Source organism: Babylonia areolata, chromosome 16 (assembly GCF_041734735.1).
Source record: "Babylonia areolata isolate BAREFJ2019XMU chromosome 16, ASM4173473v1, whole genome shotgun sequence".
Classification (NCBI taxonomy): domain Eukaryota; kingdom Metazoa; phylum Mollusca; class Gastropoda; order Neogastropoda; family Buccinidae; genus Babylonia; species Babylonia areolata.
Genome location: NC_134891.1, coordinates 10,324,880 through 10,338,068, shown reverse-complemented (window position 1 = coordinate 10,338,068; position 13,189 = coordinate 10,324,880). Strand labels below are relative to the sequence as shown.

At 40.8% G+C, this 13,189-nt stretch overlaps 1 protein-coding gene across 2 annotated transcripts in view; it reads right to left on the bottom strand.

Annotated features, from left to right (window-relative positions):
- Window positions 1-4,722: 4,722 nt before the first annotated feature.
- The window catches only part of LOC143291136 (proteasomal ubiquitin receptor ADRM1-B-like), a 34,490-nt gene continuing 26,023 nt past the window's right edge, over window positions 4,723-13,189 (bottom strand). For both annotated transcript variants that reach the window (XM_076600806.1, XM_076600807.1), the window contains 3 exons: window positions 12,379-12,539; window positions 10,324-10,426; window positions 4,723-8,052 (listed from right to left, as the gene is read on the bottom strand). In XM_076600806.1, coding sequence (XP_076456921.1) covers window positions 7,970-8,052; window positions 10,324-10,426; window positions 12,379-12,539 — 347 coding nt within the window. In that variant the 3' untranslated portion in view covers window positions 4,723-7,969. The remainder of the gene's footprint in view (window positions 8,053-10,323; window positions 10,427-12,378; window positions 12,540-13,189) is intronic.

Below are 13,189 nucleotides of genomic sequence, written 5' to 3'. Positions count from 1 at the left end.
CTAAGTCAGGCCTTGAGTGCATGCGTACTATATTTGTGTACCTATCAGAATGGTTTCCTTCTACACTGAGAATTTTGCCAGAGGACAACACTCTCGTTGCCATGGGTTCTTTTTCAGTGCGCCAAATGCGTGCCGCACACGCCTGGACCTCAGTTTATCATCTCATCCAAACAACTAGACGCTCAGTTCGATTTTCCAGTCAAACTTGGGAGAAAGGGCAAGAGCTGGCGGGATTCGAACCCACACCCTCACGGACTCTGTATTAGCAGACAAAAGTCTTAACCACTCTTGTCACTTTCCTTCCTGTGACGAGACATTAATGACAAACGCAATGTGTGTCCCCTCCCCCCCAGCGGTGGTGGGCTTCCTGGGCATGATGGTGTTTGCGGGAGAGGTCAAGAACAAGGCTGAGCGTGACATTGGCCAGGTGGACTACACTGGCAGCGGATTCAGCTGCTCTCTCTCCGGAAATCTCTTGGTCGTGGTTGGCTGCTGCCTGCTGGCCTGTGGGCGCGATGTCCCGACTGCTGAGAAGGGGACCGCTTGAAGGGGGATGGGGGGGGGAGGGGGGGTGGATGGGGGTAGTGTGAAGAATCCCTCTTTTGGAGCAAAGTTTACTTCTTCGAACTGTTCTAGCATTGTTTTTCTTGGAACAGATTCTACTTCTTTGACCACTTTTGAAGGGGTTGATCATTCTCTCCCTTGAAAGACATTCTATTTCTTCGACTGCTTAAGGGTTTAGGCGTCCCTCCCTTAGAAGACATTCTGCTTCTTCGACTGCCTAAGGGTTTAAGCATCCCTCCCTTGGTACAGATTGTAATCTTCAACTGTTGAAGAGGTTGGGCATTCTCTCCCTTGGAAGAAATTCTACCTCTTCAACTGTTTTGAGAGGTTGAAGTTTCCCTTCCTTGGATCAGATTCTACTTCTTCCATCACTTAACCCCTTTAAAGCTGAACTACGGTGACTGTGATCAGTGTGGCGTGAATGGTATGAAGTGAATGAACTATTTCTTGTGAACTTTCAAGTGATTGTGATTAATTCTGCTGAACCACAGTAATTCATTCTCAAGAGGAAGAAATCCAAATAAAAAATGTTGACCGACTTCCTGCTCTGAAAGTGGTCTCATGTCACTGAGGCTTCTGCTTTTCATTGATGAGTGTACTCGTTAGCAGCAGTCAAGGTGTTAAGGGGCTGAGTATTCTCTGCCTTAACAGATTCCACTTCTTTGCATCCCGTCTTGTTGTTTGTTGTGCATTGTCTTTGTGTGTTTAGTACTTACGGATGATCAGGTCAGTAAGAGATCCTTTTCAAAGCCGTGCTACATTTTTATTTTATGTTGGTATTTCATGGTGGTGGTGGTACTGCCTTTACGACATATTTTTTGTACCAAGTATTTAGCAATTAAAGACACTCATTTCCTGAATATTTAACAATTTAAAAAATAGTTATTTTACTCTTTTGTACTGCAGATGTGATTGCTTGTGTTAAATACTGTTCATTAGTTTTGTGTTGTACTCTCAATGGCAACCACTGTTCAACCACTTCAATTTTTTTATGATTATTTTACTTAAACATGTTTTCTTAAACATGTTTTCTTTTTTCTTAAGTCAAAGCTTAAGCTTATAACTGACAAAAGAAAAAGAAACCATATTTAAGTGCGTTTTTTTTATCATAAAAAATGTGGTGGCTGAACGGTAGACAAATAAAAATATCTTGATGTGACAACTGATAAATTTTCCTGGAATGAAAAAGAGATACAGTCTCATGTACTGTCTAAGAAAAATGAAGTCTTTTAATGTGTGCAAGCATATGCTCCAAATGTTTTACACATCTGTTGTCTGCAGCATACCCTCGGCACTGTGTGTTTGAGACAAGTTGGAAAAAAAAAAATCATCAAGAAAGCTGGTGGGGAAAGGACAAGATCCTTTTAGTGACATATACAAAACGAAACTGACTGACAGACTAGTCATTCTTGAAAAACGAAACACACCCATTCCATGGCGACATTAGATGCAGACGGTCAGAATGAAGTGACTGGTTCAAAGCTCCATGAGCACGTACATCCATTCCCACAGCCATTCCTGCATTCAGCCAAAATGTACCAGTAAAATTTCACTGACAAGACAGTGACAATACACCGTTTGAACTTTACCACCAGACGAGTGTGTAAGAGCAGACATTTTGTGTGCATGTGGGAATGTGCATGAGCATGTGTGTATACCAGTGTTAGGTGAGTGGTGGGAGATGAAGGATGTGGGAGGGGTGGGGCTGGAGGTGCAGTATGTGCACAGGCAAGCGTTACTGAGTGTGTGAGTGACTTATACATTACATAGAATTTTATATCAATCTATTGCCATTATATATGTTGTGTTAGTGCATGTGTGTGGGGGTGTACATTTTACCATTATATATGGATTTATGTGCTGGACATGTTTATGTGTATCTATTGATCTGTGACAAATTACTGTCTTAAAAAAATGTATTTATCTTTTTATGGTGTGCCTTGTATTACATACATGTTTATAAGAAGCCTGTGACTGCACAAATGAATTTCAATGTGGATTGATAATGTATTTTTGATTTGTTTTGATGACAAGAAGGTAAGTATATTTCACAATTTAACTCTTTCCATACGAACGGCGAAAGAGACGACGTTAACAGCGTTTCACCCCAATTACCATCATCAAAATATTGCAAGCGGAAGGCTCTTATACTGAAGAGGTGAATGTTGACAAAGAATACCACAATTCTGACGACGGAAGCTAAAGGTTGGGTCATTCAGACACCCACAGGACATCCGAGGGGTCTGTGTAGGACTGGCCGTACTGAGCGAGTTAAAATGTGATGATGTGTATTTTGGGATCCAGATCATTTCCAATAGATGTCTGTTATTGTCACAAAATGTTGTTTTCGTCAGCTCAGTTTTTGATTAAAGCGATCTCCTGATTTATATTTATATGTTTGTTTGTTTTTAAGGAAAGACTTTGCTCTGAAATATCATCAAAGCATGTTAGTGTTTGACAAGGATACACCACACAGAGAGAAAAGAGAGGGAACATAAGTTCCATGTCAACAAGCAAAAAGAGAGGCAAGGCCTTCAAGACTCACTTGTGATAAATTAAGTCCCCTAGCATTAATTACAGAGTAATTTCCCTTTTTTACTATCTGCACCAAAACGTTTGCAAAATAAAACAAAACTTCCATGCTTAGCAAAAGAAGTTCCTGTTTGAACAAAAAATGATAATAATGACTCCTCTTGTTGTTGTGTCAGAATAAGAGGTCAAAGTGCCATGTTTAGAGAATACAAAAAATATAAATATAACAGTAAATGCAGTTTGCATATAATTAGGCTTCTTTTTTATTTTTTTGTGCCCATCCCAGAGGTGCAATATTGTTTTAAACAAGATGACTGGAAAGAACTGAATTTTCCCTATTTTTATGCCAAATTTGGTGTCAACTGACAAAGTATTTGCAGAGAAAATGTCAAGTTTACCATGGACACACAGACACACGGACACACACACACACACACAGACAACCGAACACCGGGTTAAAACATAGACTCACTTTGTTTACACAAGTGAGTCAAAAATGTGTCAGCAGGTTCCATACAGGCTTTCAATCACAAAATTTTACAACTTTTTAAAAACCTTTAAAACCTCATTTAGGCCCAAAATTTAGCACTAACACTTCAGGAACCTGTATAAAAAGTATGATATTCTGTGAGCCACCTTATACCCCTAGAGTGTATCGTCATATCAATCAATATACTATATAGATGAAAAACATGATTTGGGTTGGAAAGATCCTTTCGAGATAGTTGTGTTTTCAAGATACTTGTGTTTTGTTTTGTTTTTTCTTTTATCATTATTTTACTTTTAAATCTAAATTCAGCTGGAACATTTCACAACTGTGTTTTATCAATCATTGACAGAAACAGACTTTGTTAACCAGTAACAGCCAAATTTAAAAACTTTTACAAATCTGAGTGGTTATAAAATGATTTTTAGAACCCAGAAAAAGGCATTTAATTTCTTCTTTTATTTTCATTTTGTGAAAAAAAAAGAAAAAAAAGAGAGAAAACTGCCTCCAGTCCTTTCAACAGATACAGTATCCTTCTTCAAGAAATAATAATAATCATAATAATGTGCATTTATGTAGCACTTAACTGCGCCGCTTTAAGCATGTTTAACAATACATGCTGAGCGCAGATGTTTTTTTCCTCTTTGTCCTCATGTGCTGTTGTATGCTAGAGTGCACTATTGTATGTTTTGTTTGGTGTGAGGTAGTAAGAGCCCATTGTTTGGGAAGTTTGCACCACATAAGTACTTTCTGTTATTATGATTATTAACCCTTTCACCACCAGTCAATTTAGAGTACAAAATTCCCTTGTGGTATAAACACAGAAAAGACAGTGGCTAAGAATAGCTGGGAATTCCCCCTGCGATGTATAGAAAATATGGCCTATCCTACCACCGAACATTAAGAGCAGTAGGTTCATGGAGAACAGACCAATGAATGATCACCATTCAGTGACATGGGTCCTCTGCCACGCCTGTGCATAAATGCGAGCTTGGCAGTGAAAGGGTTAAGAGGAAGGGGCTGGCTGATGGTGGACACTGTGGAGACTGCAAAGTGGGAGAAAGAGAAGGTAACAGATGTTAGAATGGTCCTTTTCACAAATCAAAATAAAGAGCAAGTTTAACACAGACTCAGAAGTCTGGAAATTTACGAATCTTTATTTTCTCTAATCTTGCAGGAGGAGGAGGACAGAAAATAAACCACTGTAAAACCCAGGAGAAAGGAAAGAACAATTGGGCTCTTCACCCCCCCTCATTTTCCCCTGCGTTCTTGATTGTGTTCTGTTTGTCCACAAGCCTCAAACTTAACTGGTAGCAGTGATGGCTTTCTCTCCTGAACACTGTCACTTACTTTGTCTAATTTTCTTCTGAATCATTGCTATGACATCAGCTACTGTAAAGGTCTTGTCAAACCTGTGTTTGTTTTCATGTTAATAAACCACCATGCCCGATTCACATCTACACACATACACACAGCAGTTGTCTCCCTTCCACAATGGATGTCTTCTTTTTAACCTCAAGTTTTAAAGCGAAACATGCTGACAAAACGCTACACATTTCTCATGAACAGTAAACACCGCAGTTTTCCATTATCCAGAGGTATGTGTTGTCTGGGGAAATATTGATCTAGGAAGTCAATCTATGGGTAAGATATAGTCACAATCTATGGGTAAGAGATAGCCCAATGTGCATAATTCTACACTGATTTCTGATACTGTTTCAATGCAGTGGTCTACAATGTGAAACAATTTATTGAGCACTGTCTTCTCATACTGCTTTCTAACTAATGAAGGGATGAAAGATGAGTGAATGTGTTTATCATACACTGTATTCTGATAGGATGTTAAAGCAGTAGTGAGTACCCAGAGATCAGCAAATGGGTGTATCATACATTGTACTAAATCACTTCAGCAAATGCATGTATCATACATTGTAATAAATTACTAGATTGGTGCAATAGCCGAGTGGTTAAAGCGTTGGACTTTCAATCTGAGGGTTCCGGGTTCGAATCAAGGTGACGGCGCCTGGTGGGTAAAGGGTGGAGATTTTTACGATCTCCCAGGTCAACATATGTGCAGACCTGCTAGTGCCTGAACCCCCTTTGTGTGTATATGCAAGCAGAAGATCAAATACGCACGTTAAAGATCGTGTAATCCATGTCAGCGTTCGGTGGGTTATGGAAACAAGAACATTCCCAGCATGCACACCCCTGAAAGCGGAGTATGGCTGCCTATATGGTGGGGTAAAAACGGTCATACACGTAAAAGCCCACTCGTGTGCATACGAGTGAACGTGGGAGTTGCAGCCCACGAACGAAGAAGAAGAAGTGCTAAATTACTGATTTTATGCAGTGCAGGCTTTCCGCTTTCTTCTTCTTCTTTTTGAAAACATATTTTCTGACTCTTTCACAAACACACAAGCTAATATCACTTGAAAGTGAAAAGTGAAAGTCAAACAAATACAAAAGAATGAACACGCTCACACATTCATTTCCACTTGTCAAATGCATCTTGTTTTCTCACTTTATCTTCTTTGCAAAAACACAAATGTGTGCACAGAAACAGATGCATATGCCGCACACTGAAAAAAAAAAAAAGTATACACCTCAAGTTCAGTCCATGCTGATGCACCTTTCAATATTACCAGAATTCCCTTAGCAATAAGTTCAATTGTGGCAGGTCCACTTCCTTTGCGTTAGCTGTGCTTGACTATGTGTGTATACATATGTATGTGTACATAACTACATGCATATATATGAATGTGTATTGTGTGTGCGTGTGTTTATGTAAGTTTGTGCCTGCCTATGTGTGCGTATGTGTTAGGGTAGCTGTTAGATACACATGTATGTTAAAATGTATGTATGCAGCGTGTGTGTGTGTGTGTGTGTGTGTGTGTGTGCATGTGTGTGTAGTCACATTTTGGTGTGTGTATGTAACATAGATATGATGTATTATGTTAACAAAAGCGTTTTTGTAAAGCACCTAGAGCAGATTTCTGGATAGTGTGCTATATAAGTATCCATTATTATTATTATTATTATTATTAAATCTATCAGCTAAACATTCCCCTGTGGGGGATCCCTTGGGCTATTTCAGTATGAATAGTATCCCCCACCTGATAGAATTCTGTGCTAGAAATTTCCTATTTCTATCGCTCGCTTTCTTTCTGCTTTTTTCCCCTTTCCTTTCTGTCATCTCTTCCTTTTTTGTGTGTGTGCCTTGCTGATCCATTCACACTTATATAATGTTTTGTTTGATGGGTTTTTTTTTTGTAGAAAGCCTTACATTTTTTTTTTATATCTTTATTTATGGATTTTTCTGGCACTCTTACTGTGTCATATTTGATTCTGCGTGTAGGACAAGCGAGCTTTCAATATTTATATGCCCATTATTAAATATAATTTTCTGTAGTACGTGTAACTACTGTATTCATGTTCTTTTCCTTTCTTTTTTTTTTCTTCTTCCTTTCAATTCTCTGATGAACAACTGAGGGAATGGTCAATGTAAGAGGCATGAACTTGGCTTATGTGAATGAATGCGATATTACTTACTAATTTTCTTTACCAGGCTTTAAAAAAAAATTCTTTTAATGGTTTGTTTTTCAGCTTCTACAAGTTTTTCAACCCTGATATGGTCCCCTGAGGTCCGCTGTGGGCTAGAGGCAGCAACAGATAAAGATCAGCTAAATGCTTATGCTAACAACAACCAAGGAATAAACACACACACACACAAATTATACCAACAACAACAACAACAAAATAACAGCACTAGACTTCATTTCAAAACACAGGCAAAAGCTTTCCTCCTTTTTCCTGACTGACACATCTGCATCACACGGACTGAACTGCCGACGTCTGCCATATCTCACAAGTAAGGCATCCCATCAGCACGCCCCTCACACAACCGTTCAGAAAATGACTGGGTTACACAGAATCCACATATTCTTTGAAAGTTTATTTACCCAGCTATGCCTCTCAGTCACATAATATATTGCAAAGCTCCGTCACTGAGAGTCATATCAAGGGAGCGAAATATGCAGAATTAGTTATGCCACATAGAACTACTGATCAATTTGTCGATAAACTGAAAGAAAAAAAAAGAAAAAAAAAAAGCCTAATTAAAAAGAACAAAAAAATTCAAGAAAATGAAACTGACTAAAAATTCAACTTGAATTACAATAACAGGAAAAATGGAAAACAAAAAAAACGCTGACAAACAATACAGAGAAATTGTAAAATAAAACAAACATACAAACAGATGAAGAAAAGGCTCAGTTAGCTGTCTGGATACACACTTTGCCAGCGCTACTCATCATTCCATTCCATCAGCATTCGCAGCCTCCATTCCTTCCATCATCGTCCTTGACAAGCACAACTATCCTGAGCCTCTCAATGCTCCATCTTATCATCGCCCTTCCCCTCTTCCTTCTTCTTCATCGCCTCCTGCATGGCTTTCACGAACGCCTCCATGTCTGCACGACAAAGTGGGAATCACTCATTCAGGCATTCATCAACAGGTACAACTTGACTACCACAACCACAACAACAGCGTGATTACACAGCGAATACTAAAGCTCTCATCGTCTTTTACAACCGGCTATGAGGGTTGTCAATTCACTTCTACTGAACTCGTCTGAAGGTCTCATAGTCTTTTACAGCTAGTTATGAGGGTAGTCAATTCACATCTATTTTGTCTAGGTCTCCGCACTGGAAGGTGGGCCCTTCTCCTTCCACTGTTTTAAACCTTCCCAAACTGAAGTCCAGTACCTACGATGAACCTGGGTGGAGTGAAGAACATCAGAGTAGAGTGCCTTTCCCAAGGACTTCTTCTTCTGCGTTCACTCGTATGCACACGAGTGGGCTTTTACGTGTATGACCGTTTTTACCCTGCCATGTAGGCAGCCATACTCTGTTTTCGGGGGTGTGCATGCTGGGTATGTTCTTGTTTCCATAACCCACCGAATGCTGACATGGATTACAGGATCTTTAACATGCGTATTTGATCTTCTGCTTGCATATACACACGAAGGGGGTTCAGGCACTAGCAGGTCTGCACATATGTTGACCTGGGAGATCGGAAAAATCTCCACCCTTTACCCACCAGGTGCCGTCACCATGATTCGAACCCGGGACCCTCAGATTGACAGTCCAACGCTTTAACCACTCGGCTATTGCGCCCGTCCTTTCCCAAGGACACAACGCCATACTGAAACAGAGCCTTGAACCCTGATCACTGGATCAGAAGTCCAGCACCTAACTAATTCAGTTCTGCCACCACGCCTCCGACTCAACAAACGCGTCGTTCATAAATAGGTACAGCTTGCCAACACATTTGTTGTCTTGTCTTGATTCAATTTTTAACAGGCCTGTTCTAATAAAAACATTTCTCTGTGTGGCCTTATCATATAATAAAAATCTTTAAAAAAAATGAGGGTAACAATCGAACAAAGCACTGTCATTAATCCCCCTTGAAATGTTAACATTGAGCAAGTCAAATTAACAACATGTACATCTGTCACAATCTGGTCATCCCAGTGAAGTAAGCGAAACGTACGTTCACCACAAATCATTTTATATCAGATCTCAAAACAATTCATTACCAACACACTCAGTTGTGTCTTGATAAATACTTGGCTATAACTTGATGAAAGAACTATTTCATTCCATTATCATTCACCTGATCCAATAAGAAATATCTACGGTAAATTAGTTCCTTAATACCCCATTTCCCTATCTTAATATTTTAAAACAGTCTGGTGATCAACCCTTTAAACAAAAATCTCTTTGCATGTCCATTGTTCTCCAGCCGAAAGTTCTGGCTGAGTGAATTATCTCCCTTGTAACAGTGTGTGTGTGTGTGTGTGTGTGTGTGTGTGTGTGTGTGTGTGTGTGTGTGGTCTCTGCTGCATGCAGTACATGAGCACCAGAGTTTTCGTGGGTTTTTTTCTCTTTTTTTTATGATTCATATGCCTTCTTCAATGCTAGAAAAGAAAAATCTTATACTGCTTTTCTTTTTTCTCTTTCTTCAAACCTGTCCCTCAACCCCCCCCCACACCACCCCCGCTCTTTTCCAGTCATTTTTATTGGCTCATATCACTAATCTGTGGACCTGCTTGTCACAATGGACCTCCAAAACAAAAAAATAAAATAAATAAATAAATAAATAAAACCAGGCTGTTATTATGGCAACTAAAGGGTTGTCCCTGGCAAAATTTTGAAGAAAAAGCCACTTTGATGTTCTTTGTCACACACAAAAAACAGAATTCTCTCAGTGTTATTTAGGCTGCTCTGAGAGCTACAGTTCAGCGCCATCCTGCCTGCAAGTGTATTTGTTTGTGGATTTTTCAACAATATTTTTAAAAATTTGCTAACCAAAAAAAAAAAAAAAAAGAAAAAAAGAGTAGTGTTGAACTGGCACTGTGGCAAACATGCTGCTCTCCTGGAGCCAGTTGCATTGCCTGGTTCTAACTTTCTGACAGTTACACGTGACTAAATGCCTACGTTGACCGAACTGTGCCATTGGTCAGTTCCATACTATACACAGGTAGTAGCGGGTTACAACCATACTAGGCTCTTCCGTTCAAGCAATGCAACTGGATCCTGGAGGTGAAAGTCTCTCCAATTTCACAACACAGGGAAATCTGCAATGATAAACGTGAAACTATAATCCATGCATCTCTCACATTTCGAAAACCTTAAAAGTTAAACAGACCAAGAAACTAAACAAAAGGTGACCAACTCACCTCCCTGAGCAGCGGCGTTGGCTACATCCTCCCCCAGGTTGAACTGGTTCATGAGTGGCCCCAGCTGTCCTGACTGCAGGGCCCGGCTGAAGGATGTCAGGGCCTGGGAACATGCATAGCCAAAGTGGTTAACCAAGTTCACAAACCTGGAAACAGGCATACCCAAAACAGTTAAGATTGAAGGATGTCAGGGCCTGGGAACATGCATAACCAAAGCACTTAAAATCAAGTTCACAAGCCTTGGCAGAGGCAAACCCAAAACAGTTAAGGTTGAAGGATGTCAGAGCCTGGGAGCATGCACAACCAAAGCAGTTAATCAAGTTCACACGCCTGGGAAGAGGCATAAGGTTGAAGGATGTCAGGGCCTGGGAACATGCATTCCCAAAGCAGTTAATCAAGTTCACAAGCCTGGTAAGAGGCATACCCAAAACAGTTAAGTTTGAAGGATGTCAATTGTCAGGGCCTGGGAACATGCATAACCACAGCACTTAATCAAGTTCACAAGCCTGGGAAGAGGCAGACTCAAAACATTCAAGGATAAAGGATGTCAGGGCCTGGGAACATGCACAGCCAAAGCGTTTAAGGCTGAAGGACGTCAAGGCCTGGGAACATGCACAACTAAATCAGTTAAGTTTATAACCTTGGAACAGGCATATCCAAAGCAGTTAAGTTAAAAAAAAAAAAAAAAAAATGCTCAGCTTCTTTCTATATCGTTATCATGCTTTTTTGGGCTTGGCTGAAAGATCTCAGACCCTGGGAACATGCATACCCAAAGCAGTCATGTAAAGTTAACAAATTTCCCTTCCTCAAGGCTTGTTTCTTGATCAGTATTGCCTTTTTGGGCTTGGATGAAGAAGAATGTCAGGGCCTAGGAATAAGCATAGCCAAAGATAAGTTTAGGAACTCCTCACTACTTTCTGTACCGCTATTGCCATTTTGGGCTCAGTCCAGTAACATCACTCACTCATATGTGCATAGAGTGAATTCTTCCTCCCCAATGCTTTTTGTTTTCGCCTCTCGGCTAATATTACTTACAGTCAAAATGATGTTCAAACTATAAAAAAAAAAAAAAAGTTTAAAAAGCAACAACATAGCAGACACAAACACTCAGCTGAACAGATGTGATGTCAGACAAGACTCAGTATGTTCGTCATTTCAACTCTGTATCTGAATTCTATATTATAAGCTGGTGAACATTTTGGTTCCAGGGAATGCATGAGGTAGACTAATATTAATGACAAGATGTCACCCACTTGACAATATCACAGCCACACAGTAAGCTAGCACTTGGGTTCAAGCCTGGGTGCAATAAAGACAGGTGGGTGTTGTAATAAACCACCCAAGAAGTTTTATTTCAATGGTTGGCAGCTCTGCTGTTTTTTTTCACAACAACCACATATGCAGGGGCGCACACACACACACATTGACACTCACAATGACATGCACACAGAATGACACGCACATACACACACAGAGCTGTCATACAATTACATACACATACTGACACACACAGATTGTCACACCCACATTAACACCCAAAACCCCATGTCCCCTTAAGTGACAATCCCTCCCAAACACCACCACCCCCCTTCCCAAACACCTACAGTCCCCCACCCCACCCCACCCCCAACTGTGTCACACCCCAACACACACCCACATCTCCCCCTAACACCATCAGTGACATCCCCACCCCCCCAACACACACACCCCACCCCAATACCCACACCAATCCACACAGTGACATCACCTCCACTACAGTGACAGCCCCCACCCCCGCCCCCACAAGCACCACACCTCAACACCCACCCACACCTGACACACACATGCTCACACCCACACACACACACTGACAGCCTGCTCCCTACCTAACACACACACACACACACACACAGATTTACACCCTCCTCCCAACCCAACACACACACAGAGTGACACCCCCCTCCCTACCTAACACACACACACACACACACACAGTGACAAAACCTCTCCACAATGACACCACCCCACCCTCCCTCCCCTCACAACACACACACACACACACAGGGCCCCACCCACCTGCTGGAACTGAGGGGAAGAGACAGTGCTGCGTAGCTCGTCCACAGTCTTCGGCAGGGACTCCCCCTCGGGCAGGTAGGGGATCAGGCGCTCCTGTACCTCCGCGTTGGCCAGGATCGGCAACATGGCTTCTGGGTTCAAGGCCTTGGCAAGGTCAACCGCTAAAAATAGCACAACATTTTTTTTTTTTGGAGGGGAAGGGTTCGTACATGGCTAAAAATAAAAACAACAATAATAAAAACGCACACAACATGCAAATTGCTAAAATTCGCTAACATTATTAAACCTTGGTGGGGGGGGAACATGAGGTGTGGCTAAAATTAACACGCATATCAGGACCATTAAAAATAAAGATACAAATCTCTCTCTCTCTCTCTTTCTCTCTCTCTATATATATACATAAATATATATGTATTTGTGTGTGTGTGTTTATGTGTGTGTGCATGAGCATGAGTGTGTGTGTGTGAGTGTGTATGTGTGTGTGTGTCTCTATACAAATACCCCAAAAAGGTGAATTTGCACATTAAAGTACACATGTCTTTGCACTGTAGTGCAGACACACACACACACACACACACACACACACACACACACACACACACACACACACACACACACACACATGTACATATCATACGAATCTATCCCTCTCTCGCAACCTCATTCATAGGCATCTGATATCATTTATCAAAATGAAAGATGTTTTAACTTCAGAGCAAGCATACATTTGAAGTGAAGAAATGAGATAAGCTAAGAACAAATACATGCGTCCGTAAAGAACCACCACTGACACACACACACGCATATAGAT